We start from the raw sequence: 20,299 nt of genomic DNA on the forward strand, positions 1-20,299 counted from the left end.
ATATCGTCTTTTTTTTTTTTTTCCCTTGTTTTTTCTCACCTACCTAATACCAAAATCATAAACCGTACTTTCTATACTACCTATCCGGCGTTCAATTAACTCCGATATATATCACTACCTGGGTTAGCTACTTAAGCAAGTTACATATCTTAGTTACCTACGTAAATTTATTTTATAAGAATGTATGGTCTGATAGCGCAGTCTAAGGAAAGGGAGGCAAAAGGAACGAGCTTATCAAGACGACGATCTACATAGACACGAATGCAGCCGTGATTGGAAGACCTCGCAGAATGCAACCCTCCATAGAGCTAATAGTCCAATGAAGTTCATAGATATGGCTATGAGAAACAATATCAACCTGTTGCAGGCAGGTTCTTTTTCCTATTGGATATACCTTCCATCCAAACTGGTTCCTGTCACATTTTCAAACAAAAACCAACAGTACCAAGGCTTAACAAGTGCAAGACGCAGGGGTAGTCGTTGTAATGTAGTTTATAATATGCATGATTAGTCTCTCCCCGGCTCGGCTCGGCAGGGGACGAGAAATGCAGGGATGACGGTCGTGACGCGCTACGATACAAACCCGTCAGTCAATCCAACCCAACCCCCTCGATACATATGGCCGAAATGGATGTCAGTCCTACCCTACCATGTATTCCGTCAATGCGCCAGAATAATGACATCAAGGGAACGAGTAGCAGCTAAAAAGAGGAAAAAAAAACCTTCATCTCCGGAGGCCTACTCATCGTGTAGTACAAGATAATCTCATAAGAACGGACAACATAGGTACACGTGAAATATCGTGAATACTTAGTAAGGGCTTCTTGCGGTAGAGCGGCAATATGGTTCTGTAACAGCCCATAACAGCCTGATGTTATGAGTATACATAGTACCACGAACGGCTTGGTATCAACCTGTTATAACATCTAATGTGGTGCTCGGACGCATAAAGTACGAATCTTCGACGCTGAACGTTTTGTTAATTACTAGTTCCGAGATAGCAATCCTCATAATCACAAGCACGTCTCGAAATATTGGCTTGTAGTCCGTACACTGCCATGAATTTCTTACTGATATGTCGTAGCAGATGTAGTGGGCTTAGCTATAACTAGTAGTCTCTCGGAGGACACTTAAAAACAATCATTCGGGGGGAATCATCTATGTGAAAACAACGGTAGCCACCGCATCTCTCCCATCCTTCATTCGCTCATGACTTCATGCAACCATATCCATATCCATTTTCCAGAAGACCTTTCCCTCGTTTAAACCGTTTCGCATAACCGTCCTATTTGGTCAGGATGCGTACCATATCCTGTACCACTTCTCTCGTCTCTGGTTCAAGTTGTTCTTCCGGCGGTCCGAGGACCTGCTGGAAGACATTTAACAGCTTCGGCGTTAGTTCTTGCACCGTTGGGTTTGAGAGCACATCTGGAAGTTTATGATCAGCATAATATCCTCGAGGTAGTCTTACATGGCCATTTTGAGGCGGCGATGACAGGGTATGCAGAATGCGGACTTACATAGTTTGTGTAGGCACTGATAAACTGGCTTGTTCTCCTCGTAGTCTTCTTTTAGAGGCAGCAAGTCAACAAGGACAGGCAGTACATCCGCAATCGGAACCTGGTCGGGGTAGGCTAGTATCATACGGCATAAGCATCCAGCAGCGTTGTCTTGCAACCGGGCATCCTTGATCTGCAGTAAGGGCTCCAACTTCCCTAGAACTTGGTTATAAGCAGGGAGGTACGTCTTTGCGTCCTCTGAATGATAAATGAGCTGTCCAGTTGCGTACGCCGCGTTGGACTTGGTCTCTTTATCCTCATCGGAGAGGCGATGCAGTAACGGGCGTAACAATGTTGAGGTATAAGGCGTCACTCCACTGCCCATGTATGCGACGCATTCAGCTACCACACCGACAGCGGTTGATCGCTCAATGGCTTCGTTAGAACTTAGGAGTTTGATGATGGGCTTCTCAAAAACCTTCCAGACCTCGGCAAACTGCGGGCCTAGGGCACAGGCGAGTCCGATCAAAACATCTAAAGCGGTGTCTACTACTAACCAATCCCACTCGGAGCTTCCTTGGGACTCTTCCTGGTCATCTTCCTCGCCGAGATCTAGCTGGCAGGGGTGCGATCGGGTAATGATGGTACCGAGTATGGTCACGACCTGCTCCATCATATCCTTCTGTCCCAAGATAGCCGGGCCGCAAGTTTTCAGCGTGGAGGCAACGCTGCGGTTGATCTCTGTGACAGCGTCCCTAATGAATGTTAGCGTCCGTCTCGTCTTCATTGTTTAAGGTAAAAATTGTATATAGAAATAGTTAAAATCAGATCTAGTTCAAAATACGTGTTCTCAGCAACCGCATAAAGCGTCTGAGTGAGCTGGGTATAACGTAAAGTAGTCATCATTGGAATCGGAATAGGAAACAGTAGCAGGTGCACATAAGGAACAACTTACCGATCGGACTCATCGGGCCAGATATGTAACGTAGCGGTAGATACGATCTCGCCAAGCTTGGCGATGTTGGCGACCGGCTCTAGCTTAAGGGGAAAACCAGGTTCCCACTTGCGGCCGGTTTGCTTTTCCATGACTTCCCATACGCAAGCATATGTTCGCCAAAGGGTTCCAATTGAAGTCTTTCGGCACCCCTCGTATGAGTGCTCGGCAAAGGGAGCTACAAGCTCTATAGCCTTTTCGATGTAGGGCGTGCTCCTCTCTTTCGCGGCGTAGATGACGTCGCCTAGCACCTCCAAGGCAATTTCTTTCTCGAATGCTTGTGCAGACACGCCGACGAGGTCATCCCAATCATCGTCATCGTCGTCGTCATCCATGAAATCTTCATCTTCGTCATCTGCGCCCTCAACACCCTTGACCTTATTTTTTTTGCTGTGCAAGACAACCTCCTCGTCGACAAGGCCATCTTGATCTTCGGGGAGGTCGAACTCAGTTTCCTCTTCCTCTTGTTCTAGGCAGTCAAATAAACCCTTGAAGATACCCGCGAGAGAGTCACCCAAATTACCTTCGTATACGGTAGCCAGCTGGCTCCATAATATGAATGTAGTCTCTCGGAGGCGTGGATTACTAAGGTGAAGAGCCTTCTCGCTGGCCACTAACAGCGGCAAGACGTACGGGCTGAACTCCTGTGCGCCGACACCGACAGCGATGCGGCCCATAGCGTCACAGACCAGACTTCTCAATACGAGCTCTTCTTCACCACTCTCAACCATGATGTAGGAAGACAAGGCTTCCATAGTCTGCTTGAGAAAAGGGATGAATGCGCTCTTGATGGAGACAGCGATGGCACCAAGTGCACCCGCCGCGGAAGACTTGACCTTGGGGTCTGGATGCGACAAGAACGTTCCAATCCGATGTATCATGTTCTCTCCATATTTAGCCATGATATCCGCTCCTAAACCCTCGGCCATAGAGTCGATGGCACCACAGACGGACCGAATAATCTCGACATTTTTTTTATCAGACTCATCACTGCCAGCTGCGTCCAAGTTCAAGACTAAAGCGGTCATGATGCCATCGTGGTGAGGAGACATGGTATCAGATAGATCCTCGCCTAAGCGTATGAGACCTAGGAGAGCCGCATGGCGAACACTTTGTACAGGATCCTTGAGGAGGTTTAAGACCATAGGCATGACTGACGCTATCTGGGTAGACACGAACTCGGGCGCACCTTCGGCACACGTACCGAGGGCAAGTACACAAGCCTTGCGTTGCCCTGGGTTCTGCGAACTGGCATAGGCGGGAAATTCGTCGAGCAAAGACACGATAACCTGTCTTGGCGGCAAGTCTGTAGCCAACTGATCTATCAGAGATAGAGCCGTCCGGGCGGGTGTTGTGTCTTCATCGTCGTCGTCATCCGCCAACTCGGATAAGATTACCAAACTTTTCTTCATGAGCTGTGCACCCATGTCAGGGATGCCTTGTATCTTCATCCGACGGTATTTGACGCACTGCGCGAGGAAGGAGATCGCTTGAACTCGCACGTCGTCCTCGGCGTTGGTGTTGATAGCTAGGTCAAGCATAAACTGGACCAAGTCTTTAAAGTAACGGGATATCAGAGCAGGGTCGTAAGCCAAGAAGGATTGGAAGACTTCGAACGACTGCTGTATTCGCTCGTCATCGCCACCGTCAACAGCATCTTTGAGTACTTCAACCATGGTAGGAACAAACCCCTGGACGATATTGACAGATTGTTCATCATCGTCGCAGTCGATCAGCATCAATAGGGCACTGATAGACTGCATAGTATTGACTCGCACGTCACGGCTCTCGGGATCCCGAATAGTCTTGGTGAAGAGCTCAAACAGAGTAGATAGATGATCTTCAAAGTAGGCGGGGTTCGCTTCCAGGAGGCTGAATATGATGTAGGAGCCGACCTCACGGTGGGCGACATTGTCGGAATTAGTCAATTGCATGACGGCAGGCAGTAAGTCACCCCATTGCTCATTATTGAAATCAACCGTTGCGATTGCAGCAATAATACGGGATTGGCCATGACGGCACTTCGCGTCTTGCTCTCGGACGATGGCTTGAAGGAGCTCATTGCGCACAGCAGGCTTCTGGTCGTCGGCAATCTTCTCCCAATGCTTAGGAACGAGCCGTAAGGCTTGAACAGCCGCCAACATGCGAACGGTTGCCTCAGGATGAGAAACTATGACATGAAGCAGCCCGAGTAAGGAATCCGGGTGAGGATAGAAGTTCTTGCGGAGCTCAGCAGTTGCGGCCTTGACCTTCTGCGTGTCAGCTGTGAGGTTAGGGAAGAGAAAAAGTTAGCAAATCTGAGACTAGCTAATTGTCGGCTCTGTTTATGTATATATATGAAGTACATGTATATGAATATCAATTACTTACGAATTTGAGATGCCTGCAGCAGCTCGACAAGCCTTTGTTGATCCATGGTGAAGAAAGTCAACGTAGAAGTTCTGGCGTTTCTTGAGCGTATAGATCAGCGCAGAATTCTAGCAAGTGCTAGATATAGTAAGGAAATAGAATGGTCTGGGTTACGTCGACGACCTTACGTCTACGACGTGGTCCTTGGCCCAGATTCTTATTCCTTTTCTAACGCTGCTCCTCGGTTGACGATGAAGGGTTGGGCAACAATGAGGATGAAAAAGAGAAGAAAAAAAAGTATTTAAGGTGTGTTGGAAATTGTTAGGTGGGGTTCGTCGCATAGAAATTTTAATTTTTTATTGGAGACCTCTGATAAGGTATGATACCTAACTGATTCGCTAACCAAATTAGGTACAAGGTACTTTACCCCTCCGTCCCTCTACCCCTCTAATATGCTTTAAGTAATTAAGACTCTTTTTTTACATACTTAGGTACCTAGGTAAGGTATTTACTTAATGCACAAAATTTACCTAATCTAGGTAAGTAGGGGTATTGTACCTGAAATACTTTATCTCTTTGCTCAATCAATCATTAGAATTCATTATTCTCATAATTCATTATCTCCAAGTAAATCGACCATGCTCTTATATAATTTCTTCGTACAACCAAAACAATGGCCTAAGCTTCGTTAAACCATAGTTCTTAACATCAAATATCTTCTAAATAATTAATTAAATAGGAGAGGGTTAACTCATCCTACATCCATTATAACATTACGCTGCTAACGTTATAATGTTTCTCAGTATACCGAATTTGAGGGTCATAATCTTGTAAAAAGTGTAAACGTGGGACCGCGCTTTGCCTACTCCAGCATCGTCAACATTACTCTGGGCCTTGATGGTGATAGTTTATTTACCTAGCGTCGCTAGTCCCGACACGAGATTAGATGATTGGGAGAAGAAGATGAAGGAACACAATGTGTCACTGAAGCTGAAAAGACCAATATTCTTGGCAGCAAGCTGAAGGTTTCTCATAGCATAACTTTTTCATCCAGCTTGTTGGTCGGACTAGTGTAAAATTTGTTAACTTCAGGTGCGTGCTCATAATAAAAGAAAACCTTATGAACCATGGGGCGCGCCTTGTTATTCTTCTCAGTTCGACTCGGGTTGCTTCTTACGGCTTCGGCTTCCAAACTCCTTTTCCAGCCCTTATCCACGCAGGCCGGAGATGGCGCGTTTGCGGCCTTACAGCCTATACCTACCGTGGCCCCGGAATATTACGCGTCAACCGAGCTGCTAAGGCGTGATGAATTTCATATGGGTCATGATACATGCGGATTTGGTGCTCTCAACTGTAAGGGCCTTGCTCTTCAAGTAATGCGCTGCGTAGGAGGCCTAGCTACTAACTTAACTATGTAGCTGGTATTACTTATACCTGTTACTCAAGTATTGGAACATGCGAGAATATCGGCGACTACAGGGGATGTTGTACGGGAGAGCTGAAGGCATGTTCGTCGAGTTTTTGGACCAAGTGTGACGATTATGATCCGACGAGTTTCTGCGGCACGAGTTCAAAGACGCGTTGCTGGTATGGAAGCACCTAATTTGACTATATCATTCTTCAGATCTAAGTTAACTCTCCATACGATAGTCCATCGGCACTACCATACTGCATCACCTGGCTATTCTCTGTAAGTACAAAATGACAAGCTCCTGAACGGTGATAGGCTCAGGGGTTTCCGACGTCAGATAGCCACGCCACGGCCATCGTAGCTTTTCTTAAGAGTCGAAGTACTAATTTGATTACCGAAGACGAGTGGTTCAACCGTTACAGCATGGGATTGTGATACGCAAAGCAAAACTCGAGTTCTTGAGCTACTAGCCACCCCCTTAAGCCTAATTAATAGCACGGCATCGTCGACTACGAACGATTTAACGACTACTTCTTCAACTCACGAATCTACTAATTCACATTCCGTAGCAACGAGTAGTTCGTCCGTTTTATCCTCAGCATCGATAGATACTACTTCCGTACCATCGAGTAACAGTTCCGGGACTCCTATCGGAGCTATTGTTGGCGGCGTTGTGGGTGGGGTTGCTGTTATTGGATTGACTATCCTAGGAATCTTCTTCATCAAGAAATACCACAAGGACACTCATAAAACTGCATCACCGCCACCGCAGCTTTCTGGACCTCAGGAACTTCCCGACTCTGGAATGTCTTCTTCCTATCCGACTCCTTCCCATGGGAACTACGCTCCCATCTTGCAACACGACACTTCAATACAACCTAAGTATCAAGCACCAGTAGCGCAAGCAATGCAATTTGCTGAGGCACCGTATACTCCCGCCACTGGGACAGGGTACAACCGAGCCGAGTTAGGATAACGGTACAAGGACTTTGCTTTGTAAGACTTATATTACTTAGGTCCATGTGATATTATACGCAGAGGATTGTACCATTTGTTATAATATACGGTTAACAGGAGCCAGCATGAGGTAGAAAAGATGTACTACAAGCGAAGGTATAATTAGGTACTTAGGACAAGTTTGTGTTTTAAAGACTGTTCGGCAGAACTTTTTATAATGGTATAAATGTAGGGTGTGCATTTTATGTATCTGTTCACTAGATATAACGGTAGTTGAAGTGGTTATCCCATTCTATATAAATATTAGGGGGCTTAATATTAGCGTCCAGTATGAAGGTGTATGGGTACCTAGGGAGCTATTATTTGTTTCGGTTACTATACATTAGTAAATACACTTAGTATAGAGCTTTGAAATCTCCCAGTAGTGGAAGAAAAGGCAGTATGATAGATAAAGGTAATCCAGGTAGAATGCTTAATATTCTCAAATTTAAAGATGAGTTATACTAAGCGCTATACTTTTATGGAAGATCAAGGCTATCGAGTTTATGAGATATAACTAAATTATATAACTAACTAAATTATAGACCTGAGTTTTATCTAGTATCTACCTCTATCTGTCTATCCTTACCTACATGTACATAGATAAAGCATCAACTACCTACATGTAGGTACCTTGCTTATACTTTGCTTAGCGTAACTTCGGATTGAACAGCCTCACGGCCTGCTTGCATGATAGAAATGTACCTACCTAAGCATAGAAAAGTTGCCTACCTAATGAAGCTTTAACTAAAAGTATAAAAAAGGTGAAACTACCTAGGTACCCACGTAAATGCATTAGCTACCTACATGTATATAGGAGGCAACCAGAGTATACAGAAAATACGTCATTCTAATTAGTTGTGACTAAACCAAAAATATCATCCAGGCCATATCTCCTTGGATGATACTGTTTATATACATTCGCTACAATATATTCTACATCCATTAGCATTAGATTATATTTATTTTTGATATACGTAAAGTTAAGCCAAGGGACATAAGGCAGACAGGTACTGGATCTCGAATACCCTCGTCCTTCAACGTGGACACCACCGTCTAGTTAGACCAATATCATCTTCAAAACGCGACCTAAATGCCAGAATGAGAAGACATTCGAGGAAGAGGGAGAAGGCGATAGTTGACTATAGACACCGTTGGCCGACTCAGCAAACATTATACGAGTCTCGAGAACTCCGAGAAGGAGAGGCTAAAGACAAGCCAAAATCACGACGAGTAAAGGCGCTTGAGGCAGTCTCGATTCCCTTATTATGGATAAATATGAAGATTGAGTCTTAGCAAGACGGAATTGACGATTATGTAGAAGCAATAGAGTCACAGAAGCAAAAAAGACCGAGCGCATCGACATTGTCTGACAATCCTAGGATACGAAATTCTATATCCGCAAATACTAAGCCTGGCAAGAGCACGCATCCCTATGACACTGGAATTGAAGACACAACCGCAATAATTAGAGACGGCAGACAATTGACACCCGCGTCTCTTCATACGGAACGAGCCGAGACCTTGAGAGAACAAACACCACAAGCTCCGGACCAATTACGAAAGAACAAGAGAGTCAACTCAGTTTCCAGTCTCCGGAATCAGATATTTGCACCTACACCACAGAGAAGGAGTAAATTAACGTATACCCCGGAATCTCAGGCCAGTTTCGAGCGCTCGAACGAACATAGAACTAGGTTTCGTGGCATTCTTGGACTGACCAAGAATAAAACGAAGATGTCAAATGCTAGTCCTTTAGAGGGCATATCGACATCTCTAGGCCAGCTTTCGACAGAACCAGAATCCCAAGTAGAAGAAACTCGTCAAGAATCTTGGTGGTCCTTCAAGAGGCGGACGAGCGCATATAATGGAGATGGAGACACGAACTCCGGCCCAGCAGATAAATTAATGCCTCACAACAAGGAAGGCGGAAACAACCTAGAGGAATTACGGAATAGTGGTATAAATGGTGGCGGAAGCGGTTATATACGGGATAAGATGATGAAGAAGTCGTCGGAAAGAAATGTCGACCAAGCGCAGAAAGCATATGGTGGTGAAACGGAGAAAACGGAGAAGGAATGTTTATCTCCACGAACAGACGCGGAACTAGCGAAAATACCGGGGACATCAAAGCGGCGCCGAAGGAGCTTATCTTCATCCCAGGTTCGTGCGAGCACGGCCGGAACTAGTTCCACACCTAGCAACGTAGCAACGCACAAGGATGTCACTCGAGAAGAATGGAGGCATCAAACTCCATCCCCTATGATTCCCACTCAGGTTTTAAGATTGTTGCTAGGTCCCGGAAAGTCGCCGTCACCGAAAATAGGAACACAGTTAGACCGGGAGGATATGGAAACTCGTACATCGGCATCATCCACGGCTATACTGGGACGACAAAGTCGGGAGGGCCGTACTTCTGGCAGACAGTCGATAGAGCAGAAGAATAGAGCATGGGTTCCATTCTGGGTATCATCTCGGCCGCAGGTAGGACTCTCACGGCACGATAATGCCGATGAGGCGTCAAGACAGGGTGATCTTCCGGAGCCGACTACGGGGGAGCAGGGGAGAATTACACGCAGGAGATGGAAAAGTGGATAAATGGCCCTATGCTCGACCGGAAGTCATCGAAGCCGCAGGTCTCCTGAGTTGAGGCTCGTCGTAAGAGTAGCTCTGTAGGTTAGAATGAGTGCGAGAGTTATGCTTCATAAAGGTAACGATCATTGTTATATAATATCCTTAATTAGTATATTAGATGCCTAAATACTATATTTCCACGATGCTAGATAGAGGAGTAAGATGGTGGTGAAGCTGTAGGCCAATGTCCGACTTTTTTGTTGTGCCTCTTAAAGAATGTTGACATGCAAGTTTCAAGGTTATCAGATATGGAAACCGGGTTTAGTTAATGGTCGATGATCGGTGGTCGGTGCATTGCACGTGGGGATATCAAATAAAAAAGCCTCGAAATGTGCCTGCATGCTGACGCGATTCGGGGTGGGGTTTGTCTTACTATGAGGTAGGTAGGCTTTGCAGGCGTCGGCACCGCGGACGGCTAGTAGAAAGTACATGAACGTAGAACCGGGAACTACATACATGGATGTAATTAGGTAGGAGGTACCTAGGTGGGGTGGAGGGGTCAACTAGGGCCCTACCTTTCATAAAGCGAAAGAGCGAACAAGCTGTAACAAGCTGTAACAATAGAAATGTTGTTGCTGCTGATAAATCTCGAGGACCAAGGACTTGTTAGCGTCAATTTTTATATTTAAGCCTCTTTCATCTCGTTCCTGACATTGGTTGTTGATCTTCTTTTTACTCATCCCAAGTTGAATATACCTTCTTCTTTCTGTCATATCTATATTATAGTTCTCACTGCACATTACCTCGTAATCCTCTACTCGTCAATACGCATATAAAAGATAAATATCTTAGGTACCAATACTAAGAATTCAAGATGGCTTCAAATCCTCCTGGAGACTGCTGCGTCAAGGGTGTCAAGCACGAGTAAGTTACTCCTATGCTTTAAACTTCTACACTTGAGCATGTGTATATATGAATCTAACCTAGGTATATCTTATTATTCCTTGGATCCTTATACTAACCCCGTATTGTTATGTAGGGGCACGCCCACAGGTGTAGACATCAATGTAGGCATACACCAGGCCTACCTAGCTACTCCCGATCCATCTACTGCCAAAGACGCTGCTATCCTGTTTATCCCCGACGTCATCAGCATCTGGCAGAATAGCAGGTTAATGGCTGATCAATATGCCGCCAATGGCTATCTTACCCTCATCATTGACCCTTTTAAAGGCGACGCCTTATCGCTGAACCGCCCCGATGGTTTCGATTTCGTATCTTGGCTGTCTAAGGGTTCTACTGGCGACAATCCCCACACTAAGGAGGCTGTCGATCCTATTATTGAAGCTGCTATTCAGTACCTCACGATTGTGAAGGGTTTCAAGAAGCTGGGAGCCGTCGGGTACTGCTTCGGAGCAAAGGTATATTTAAATTAGTTATCCCGTCTTGTTTCTGTACGTTCGAGCCGCTAACAATAACTTATATAGTACGTCGCCCGTCACTTCAAGAACGGTATCCAGGTTGGCTTTATGGCGCACCCGTCCTTTGTTGATGAGGATGAGCTTGCAGGATTCAAGGCACCGCTATCTATCGCGGCCGCTGAGACAGATCAGATCTTCCCGGCCGACAAGCGACACAGGTCTGAAGAAATCCTAGCTCAAGGCGGATTACCCTACCAGATCAACTTGTACTCGCAGGTGGTCCATGGATTTTCAGTCCGTTGTGACACTAGTAAAAAGAATGAGCGCTTCGCTAAGGAGCAGGCTTTCCTGCAGGCTGTGACCTGGTTCGATAATTGGCTGCTATGATCGGATAACGAAGAGATAACGAAGACACCGACGAAGGGAAGACTGTGAAGGAACTTCGAGATACTCTAGATATTCCTTGATAGTTGTTAACTGATACCAAATATTAACTATAATTATATTTCATAGCGAAGGTGAACTTGCGAATCATGTTTATAATAGTGTGGGTACCTATATTGAGAAAGTACTCAACTACCCAGCAACATTATCAGTCTTATTCGCGGCTAAAAGTTGACTCTGCAGGCCTTTTTTCCCCACGTGCATAGCTCTCTCTAGTTCCCGCTCCTCCTCTCGTAGGGCTGCTTTTCCGTATTCCAGCTGTCTCTTTTGCTTTCGCTTTTCTTCTGCGACAATTCGCTCTCGTTCTTCAAGCGCTTTCTCCCGCTTTTTCCGTTCCTCTTTTGCCTTGCGTGCCGCCTCGCCATCGTCGCCAGCCCCATCATCTGCGGGTGGTTGTCCTAGTGTCTGGACATATGCCTCTATTAAAGGGTCCCGAATCTGCGGATCTAGGCTGATATAGCGCAAGTCGGCTAGTATTTGAGCAGGGAGGTTTTCTAGATGGGTCTTGTTATTTAATGCGCGGAGAGGGATGCTGCGTAAAAGTGTAGCCAGATCTTTCTTAAGGGAGTCTTGAGGTAATTTTAGTCGATTGATATGCTCACGATACCACTTCTCCCGATCGCGATCGTTTAGGTTGGTGTCGCGCATGGGCGCTTCTTTCTTGTATTTGCGCCGAAACTCTGGCCAGTAGAGCTTTGGCGTTGCTTTCTGCTGGAGAAATGCCAGGTACGGGATCCGGGGGTCTTTCTTTTCTTCTTTCGCACGCTGCTCTTTGAGAATCTGTATTCGCTCGCGGCTCCACTCTTCCCAGGCGTCTTTGCGTGCCTTCATCGTATTAAGCACCGTATACCGCCCGTCTTCAATGATGCGACCCTCTTCGATGAGTTTTTCCCATGATGAGTAAGGGTTGATACCATAATCGTTTAGTAAATCTTTGAATAGCTCTATTGCATCCGTCTCAGATAGGGGGAGACCTTCAGCACCTTCGGGCCACGCGTCTGGGTTACCGTCGTCGTATTCGCCCGGGTCCAGACCGTACTCGTCTCCCATCGCTTGTAACTGGTATGCAATATCGTCCTCGTTAAATTCTACCGGTATGTCTGCGGTAGGATCTTCCGTACGCTGTCGTTTCGGAGGGCGCTCATTGTCTTTATCTTCATCTTCCACTGCTTCATCGGTTTTCTCTTCTTCGCCTTCATCATCCGTGACCTCAACCTCTTCATAATCAGAACCTATTTCTACTTGCTCCTCTGTCTCCTCCACCGTATCTATTGTAAGAGTTCCTATTTGCGGTTCCGTGGACGGAGTTGCAGATGTCTTAACATCCGCCCCCTCACCTTGCGTGCCTGTAGCCTTCTCTTTGATCCCTCTGATGTCCAGTTCTAGTACCCCCTTCATGACCTTCTCGGGAATCCGCCAATAACTCGCATTTTTGGTGGGATTATACGCAAAGCGCCGACCATATTTGGTGTACACTAGCAACCATGGCTCACAACCTGGAATGGCAACTTTGGATTTTGGCTTGTCTGCCGGCTGAGGGCGGGGACGATCTTTTCCTTCATGATGTCCACGATGACCACCACGGCCACCATGCTGCTGCGCATTGCGCTGGTGTGCTGGGTCATACTGAGCAAGGAAGGCATTGGCGGTCGCGGGATCGGAAAGTTGAGGAACGGTGGAATATTGGAGGAAGTTGGCGTGGGGGTTCTGTGGAGGAGGTGAAGACTGAAAAATAGAAGTAGTAGTAGGTAGAGGCGATGCGCCTGGACGAGTATACGTAGATTCTTTTGTAGCTGCGTTGTGGTAAAAAGTATGGCCCGTAGGAGCTTTGTGCTCTGTCCAACCAGGAGGTAAAGGTGGTGGTCGTGGTGGCTGGTTCGACGAGGGTTTATATGTTGATTTCAACATATTATAGTATAAAAGATATAATAGATGTAGCTGATGTAGCCGATGGTGGATAGCTAACGAAGAGCGGGAAATTCGGTGTCGCAAAAGGTTGTTCTTATTAACATTGACGGACGTAATATTTTGACCAAGGCTTTTGCAAAAGAAAATAAAGTTTTAAATTTAAAGGTCACCGAGGTGAAGTACCTAATCTTAGGTTAGGTACTAAAGATGCCGCTAGAATTAGGTCCATATCAGGTACCTTGTAGACGCCTAAAATAAATCCCGAATGCGCTAATCGCTAATCGTCATCATGTCTTCTGATCTTATATCTTAATTTGGCACGCGACCTCCAACTCTCATCCTTTCTTAACCTCTTATATTTAGGTACCTATAATATATACATAGGTATTTACCTACCTACCTAGGTATTATAAAATAATAATACATCATTATTTCCTATTCCCTAATCTATTTTAATTCATCGTGAACTAGGTACTCGTACCGTTGCTTCTCCGCGGCCATCTCCTTTTGTATCGGTCGTTACTAGGAAATGCTGTGGAGCGTTTTTAAATCTATACGTGGACGGTGACTTGCAACTATTGCAACCATGACGCCGCGGAACGACTCTTTCCAGCAAGGAGGAATATTAGGATCGATAGCTAAGTTCTGGACTGTATGGTGATATCATTTTTTTTTTCATCCCTTCATACCTAAATCACCAGAATTTAAAGCAAGTCTAACTAATTTCAAGCATTCATATGCACCCGACTATGTAGGATTTGCTGGCCTGTTGACGGCCTACCTCTTAATTCAATTTCTCGTCGAACCTTTCCATCGCATGTTCTATATCAATAACTTAAATATCTCATTCCCTCATGCCGAAGTCGAGCGGGTGCCAGTCTGGTTAAACTTTGTTTACGCTCTGTTCGTTCCTCTCGGATTTCTACTGCTATACAATACCTTCGCCCGAGCCTCGTTCCATAAGCATCACAGCACCATTCTTGGCCTTGCCATCGCCCTCATCCTCAGTTCGTTCCTTACCGACATTGTAAAGAACACCGTTGGTCGCCCTAGGCCGGACCTAATCGCCAGGTGCAAACCTGTCGCCGGCACTAAACCTAACGTCTTGGTGACTATCGATGTATGTACCGAGACGGATCACCATACCCTCCATGACGGTTGGCGGTCTTTCCCCTCGGGGCACTCTAGCTTCTCCTTTAGCGGTCTTGGATACGTAGCTTGCTTTCTAGCTGGCCAATTGAGGATTTTTCGCGATAGGAAGGATCTTGGCCGTTCGTTGATTTGCCTCGCGCCCCTGGTTGGAGCGGCTATGATAGCTATCAGTCGGTGTCAGGACTATCGTCATGACGTATATGACGTCTGTGTGGGATCAGCACTGGGGTTTACAGTTGGACTTTTTACTTACCGGAGGTACTGGCCACGTCTGAGTAGCCGTGAGTGCGACGAGCCATACCCGGCGCCTGGCACCGAGACCGAAGATAGGGAAGGCTGGGGGAGAATCCGAGATGAAGAAGAAGGCGGCTTAATCATAGGAAGAAATACTGGGTATGAGATGGTCAACTTGATAGGAACTCCTGGCTAACATGTTTATTAGATAATCGATTCGCGGAGACTTCAAGTTAAAATTATTGAGTACATAGGTATTGTGATATGCATGAACCATTGTTCGATATATGTTCAACCATTCCTAGAGTGGTATCTACGCAGGATTTAGTTGGATACTATATGGTTATATTTATCTATTTGTAATGAGGCCCCCGAATAGGATCTTGTCAAAGTCAATCTTGGCCCAGAGCTTAACCTATAGGTTGGTCTCTGTGGTGTGAGGTAGTAGTAAGGCCTAATGTAAATTGAAGATTGTAAAAACTATACTGATTTGGTATGGATAGCTACAGAATAAGCAGGCCTTGAGGCTAGAGATGGTAGTTAGGATATGGGCAATCTTTGTGATATCTTACCTACTCCCCTTGTTTGTAAAAAGAAATCGAGTATTTCTATATATGGTTCCTCCGATAGTGTAGATTTCTATTCGCTTTTTCTTGAGGGAGGGTAGAAGTCTTTTTTCTTTTTTCTTTTTCTTTTTCCTTTTCTTCTCCATCATCTCTAATTTCCCCTATTTTCCTATAAATCAGGAAATTCCCTATACGTAGATATTTATCAGTAGTATAATAACCCCACTATATGTACCAGCCACCATGCAACCCCACTTTCTAAAATCTGTTACTCTTTTTACGCGTGAACGATTTCTAGTTGATACTCGATACTTAGATAGTGCTTGTTAGTGCTTGGACCTGTTTAGGCAGGTTGCCCTAACAACGTCCATTATTTCAAGGAGGTAGCCTCAAGTCAACTTCACAATTAATACATTTACTCGAGTAAAGTGTGAATTTTCTCTCTTTTTTCCTCACGCACTTTCTTCATTCTTTCTCCTTCTTACTATCACCAACACGAGTCTATCATTCCTTCTCTTTTCCCCTACAATATTTAAATCCTCATCCTATTTAATACTTTCTGTACTTGATAAAAGTGGACGCTTCTAGAGCCTGCACTGTTTGAGTATCACTGATTCTTGGCAGCCGCATCTATTCCTACCCCAGGTTTCCAGATTTCCAGATTTGGTAACTTAACTCTTTACTACCTTGGGTGTTAGATAGTATAACATTGTGCTCCGCTATATATTTGTTCAGGCTTCACTTCTAATAACCACAACCATCAAATCACCACGAAAGGTAAAGTCTCTGGTGACTTTCTGCCATATAAAGTCCAGTTGTTTGTTGAGCTATCTTCTACAGAGTAATATTTCTAACCATAGTCAGAATGCCGCGACATAATGGTGGCGTTAAGTACGAACGTGGTGGCTCACCTGTGCCGAGTGTGAGATCAGGGACTATGGGGCCGCCCTCTCCCAACCCTCTCAAGCGGAAAGTTCCTCCTAGTGAGAGTCATCATTCCATGGCTCGAACATTTAATCGTTCCCATGCTCGTGAGTAATTACTCCCTTCCTTGCCCTGCCTACTTGATCGTTTCTATCGTTGCTAAATCTATTCCGCCCTACAGCTAGTGCTGAAACACATCATCGGAGGGATGATGAAACAGAGCCTATGTTCATGGAACTGAGGTACCGACCGGACAGCTTCAGAAACGGCCAGCAAGGCTCTCCAGTATCACAGAATGCCGATGCCAGCTTTCTCCAGCAGAGTTTCTCTCACCCAACCTTTGCCGATATTGGACTCAGACAGAAAGCTTGTAATGATACATTAGGAGATCTTCAGACGCTCGGCGTGTCTCGTAAGTACTCTTCCCTCCAGGTCTCTAGCAGCCTACGTTACGCTGTTAGGGATAAACCAAGCAATAGCTCACCTATGGTTGAGGCGTGTCTGCTAATCATGTATTTCTAGACGTCGCCCCCCTTCCTGAGCTTGTTCTTGTTGGCGACCAGTCATCTGGCAAGTCAAGCCTGATGTCCGGTCTGGCTCGTATAAACCTCCCGAGGAGTGCTGGCGTGTGCACGCGTTGCCCTCTTCATATTCGGTTGATCAGTAGCAAGACCGATCACTGGTCATGCACTGTCTCTTTACAACAGGATTATGATTTCCAGCCACATCCTGATCGTAAACCGGAGCTGTCAGATGTTACCGTGGCAAAGCCATTCCCTCCCTGGGTTAAGAGTAATCACAGGGATATCAAACCGTTCAAGACTATCTTTAATCCTTCCGAGATTGAGGAGGTTCTTCGCTGGGCCCAGATTGCAATATTAAATCACAATCGCAACTTTGAGATTTTTGTCCCTGGTGAAGGTGCTTTTGCTAAAGAAACGCCCCTTGATGGTGAGTCAATGGCCACTTCATGCTATGGGCAACTCGAAGTGCTTCTTACTAAACGACACCCTCACATCTTGAATTTTCGTTTTCAATTCCACGTCTATGCCAGTCTTTAGACTAACCAATTTTTCCTCCAGTTGCGGCTCGGGAGACAGATGCCCAATTCTCTCCGAACATCGTAGCCTTAGAGATGAGAGGGCCTGGGCTTCCAGATCTAAGCTTCTACGACCTGCCTGGCGTCTTCCAATCTCCAGAAAAAGAAGAGGATATGTACGTGGTGAAAGTCGTAGAGAACCTGACACTTGACTATATCAAACGGCCCAGGGCAATTATTATGTGGGCTCTTCCGATGAACGTCGATGTGGAAAATTCCATCTCTTTAAGCATCATCCGCAGAGCCAAAGCGACCGGCCGAACCATCGGTGTTATGACAAAGGCAGACCAACTTCCCCCTCAGAACATTTCCAATTGGTTATCTATGTTCCAAAATGAGAAGCAACTCGTTGGGCATGGTTTCTTTGCTACATCGCGTCCGCCGGATCAGGCGCTAGAGAACGCAGCAAAATGGGAAGAACTCTTCTTTAATCGCGAGATCAGCGGTATTCAATGGCCTACCGAATTTGCAGAGTTTAAAGACCGCTGTGGTGTCGAGGTCCTATTAAGGGTAAGTGGCCACATTCGTAATAGGTTCGGTTTGCCTAGTTACTGATGTACCCCTGGTGAATCTTGCGAACTGCTTGGGTATAAGAGAAGCTAACTGGTAGTTTGTTATAGTACCTATCCTCTAAGCTCGGGGAAGCCTTTACTGAGAGTCTTCCGTCAATTAAAAATACCGTTTTCACCCGCCTCAAGGTTGTCGAGGGCGAATTAGCCGCCTTGCCCGAACTTCCCCCTAATGTAGAATATGAGGTGAAAAAGAGCCTCTTTGATTTTCTTCAGCAGATGAAAACCGCCATGAAGAATACTACGTTTTCGTCTGAATGGAATGCATTGAATAGCCAATTTCAAGAATGCATATTCAGAATAAAACCAACCTGCACAGTCAAAGATTCGGAGCTTCAGACAATCGATATTTCTGGAGGTGATTCAGAACCTACCACACCGACACCACACAGACATCGACCTACTGATTCGACTATGCGAAGCCTCGCAACCCCCAGCAGGCGACACCGCCAAGAAGGTGCCGGTACCCCTGTAAAGAATGAAGACATTGCGGTGGGAATGTCACGCACATCGTCCATCGTCGGCGGTCTAGGAGCCGGTGTGTCGGACCCATTCACCAAGTATTACAATCTTGGTCGGTTCGCAATGGACATTAAGGATATCCGCAATGAGATTCTATCAAAGAAACGACCTGGCATGCCGCGAGACTTGGTCCCCGACGAAGTTCGCGAGAATTTATGCTTGAAAGCAGTCAGAAAGTGGGAAGCGCCACTAGAAACCTACATCAATAAGACAGCGGAACTGCTAAAGAGGACCGCTAATGCCGCCCTCGAAAGCTCTCTAGAGTCACTGCGCAGCCGCTTAATCTTCAAAGACTGCAGGAAGTATTTAAGTGAATTTATTGACAAGACAGTCGCTAGCCAAAGGGCACGCCTAGAGGAGATATTCGGATCCGAAACGTATCAACTTTACATGATGAACGACGATGCGTTCCATCGCTATAAAGCACAGGAAATGGAAGAAATTACACGCATGCGAGGCATCCTACGTCTAAAGGCCTTGACTTTGATTGACTGGGGTTATAAGGTCAATAAATTAGAAAAGATGTCGGAGGAGGACAAGGCCAAGGAACGAAAAATGCTTGATGCTAACCTCCACAAGGCTGGGAAGGACCCCTACGATACTGAAATTGAGGTGGCCGGTTTTGTTCGTGGATATTATATGAGTACGACTTCTCAATTGTTATTCTGACCCGGTTCTTCTTGCTAATCATTTTATATGGGTAGTGGCCGCAGCGCGGTTCGTAGAGGGTGTGACGATGAATGTAAATTCAAACCTCTTCCGCACATATCGAGAAAGCCAGCTCGATGAGTTCTTGAACGCCAAGTTCTATATATTCAGTCAATCTGGTAAGATAACCCCCTCATAGATAAATCTAGCAGATGAAATTGGTAAAGAATGCTAACAATAGTTTACCAATTGGTAGAGCCAGGTCTTTATGAGAGGTTGATGGAGGAAGACGCGAACACTGCCAAAAGACGGGAACAGCTTAAAGGAGAAATGGATAAGCTGGTGAGGGCCATGCATAGCATTAACAATCTCGAGAGGTCCTCCAACGATACCAGCCTCAGGCCCACATATGTAAATTCCATCTCCGATAGTGAGATGGATGATGTTGTGTAGTGGTGGACATGGATGACTTTAGGAGATGCAGTTGTTTTATGTTGGCGGAGATCTCATCGGTCTGTTATTGTCCTTGCTTTCTGATTTGGGTCAAAATCTGTTTAACAAATGTACGACTGATGCCGGTTCACAGTTCTACGACTGGATACTATTGCAGGTTTTTAAAGAATAGGGTGGTAAGGCAAATTATCATTAGGATTCCCAGGATGGCTTGCTTGCTTGCTAGTGTGTATTGATTCTACAATCCTACCTACCTAGGTAACAATGAAACTAATAAAATGAGTGAAATGCTGGCAACCTATATGTAAATGAACCATGCCTAGGTACCTAGGTATGTACTGTGTTGCCACGCGATTTCAGCTTACCAATACTTTTGCTGTAGGATAATGGTACCTACCAGTCTTCTTCATTTACTACCAAGCTTGTTTGACACATGTAATTTAGCTTGGATTCGTGTATTTTCTTTCCACCAGCTCTAATCGGATTTCACGTACCGTTTTCCTTCCCACCAACATCTACATCCCTTCCCCCAACTA

At 45.6% G+C, this 20,299-nt stretch overlaps 6 protein-coding genes across 6 annotated transcripts; 4 read left to right on the forward strand and 2 right to left on the reverse strand.

The window, feature by feature from the left end:
* Positions 1 to 1,285: 1,285 nt before the first annotated feature.
* Positions 1,286 to 4,909, reverse strand: GL218_08262 (putative importin subunit beta-4; the record flags this gene model as incomplete). Its single annotated transcript, XM_033585061.1, has 4 exons — positions 1,286 to 1,428; positions 1,521 to 2,254; positions 2,455 to 4,756; positions 4,864 to 4,909. The coding sequence occupies 4 exons, from the start codon at positions 4,907 to 4,909 to the stop codon at positions 1,286 to 1,288; spliced, it is 3,225 nt and encodes a 1,074-aa protein (XP_033440780.1).
* Positions 4,910 to 5,969: 1,060 nt separating this feature from the next.
* Positions 5,970 to 6,445, forward strand: GL218_08263 (uncharacterized protein; the record flags this gene model as incomplete). The annotated part of the gene is made up of 2 exons (XM_033585062.1): positions 5,970 to 6,195; positions 6,261 to 6,445. 2 exons carry the CDS (start codon positions 5,970 to 5,972, stop codon positions 6,443 to 6,445), a joined length of 411 nt encoding a protein of 136 aa, XP_033440671.1.
* Positions 6,446 to 10,697: 4,252 nt separating this feature from the next.
* On the forward strand, positions 10,698 to 11,631 carry GL218_08264 (Protein AIM2; the record flags this gene model as incomplete). Its single annotated transcript, XM_033585063.1, has 3 exons — positions 10,698 to 10,747; positions 10,863 to 11,244; positions 11,311 to 11,631. 3 exons carry the CDS (start codon positions 10,698 to 10,700, stop codon positions 11,629 to 11,631), a joined length of 753 nt encoding a protein of 250 aa, XP_033440712.1.
* Positions 11,632 to 11,820: 189 nt separating this feature from the next.
* Positions 11,821 to 13,596, reverse strand: GL218_08265 (Pre-mRNA-splicing factor dre4; the record flags this gene model as incomplete). Its single annotated transcript, XM_033585064.1, has 1 exon — positions 11,821 to 13,596. One exon carries the CDS (start codon positions 13,594 to 13,596, stop codon positions 11,821 to 11,823), a length of 1,776 nt encoding a protein of 591 aa, XP_033440713.1.
* A 586-nt stretch (positions 13,597 to 14,182) lies between these two features.
* GL218_08266 (Diacylglycerol pyrophosphate phosphatase 1) lies at positions 14,183 to 15,178 on the forward strand (the record flags this gene model as incomplete). Its single annotated transcript, XM_033585065.1, has 2 exons — positions 14,183 to 14,248; positions 14,327 to 15,178. 2 exons carry the CDS (start codon positions 14,183 to 14,185, stop codon positions 15,176 to 15,178), a joined length of 918 nt encoding a protein of 305 aa, XP_033440672.1.
* Positions 15,179 to 16,413: 1,235 nt separating this feature from the next.
* On the forward strand, positions 16,414 to 19,331 carry GL218_08267 (Interferon-induced GTP-binding protein Mx; the record flags this gene model as incomplete). The annotated part of the gene is made up of 5 exons (XM_033585066.1): positions 16,414 to 16,579; positions 16,654 to 16,884; positions 16,995 to 17,423; positions 17,555 to 18,081; positions 18,192 to 19,331. 5 exons carry the CDS (start codon positions 16,414 to 16,416, stop codon positions 19,329 to 19,331), a joined length of 2,493 nt encoding a protein of 830 aa, XP_033440714.1.
* Positions 19,332 to 20,299: the final 968 nt, after the last annotated feature.

This window comes from Daldinia childiae (genome assembly GCF_008694065.1).
Source record: "Daldinia childiae strain JS-1345 chromosome Unknown Scaffold12, whole genome shotgun sequence".
Lineage (NCBI taxonomy): Eukaryota > Fungi > Ascomycota > Sordariomycetes > Xylariales > Hypoxylaceae > Daldinia > Daldinia childiae.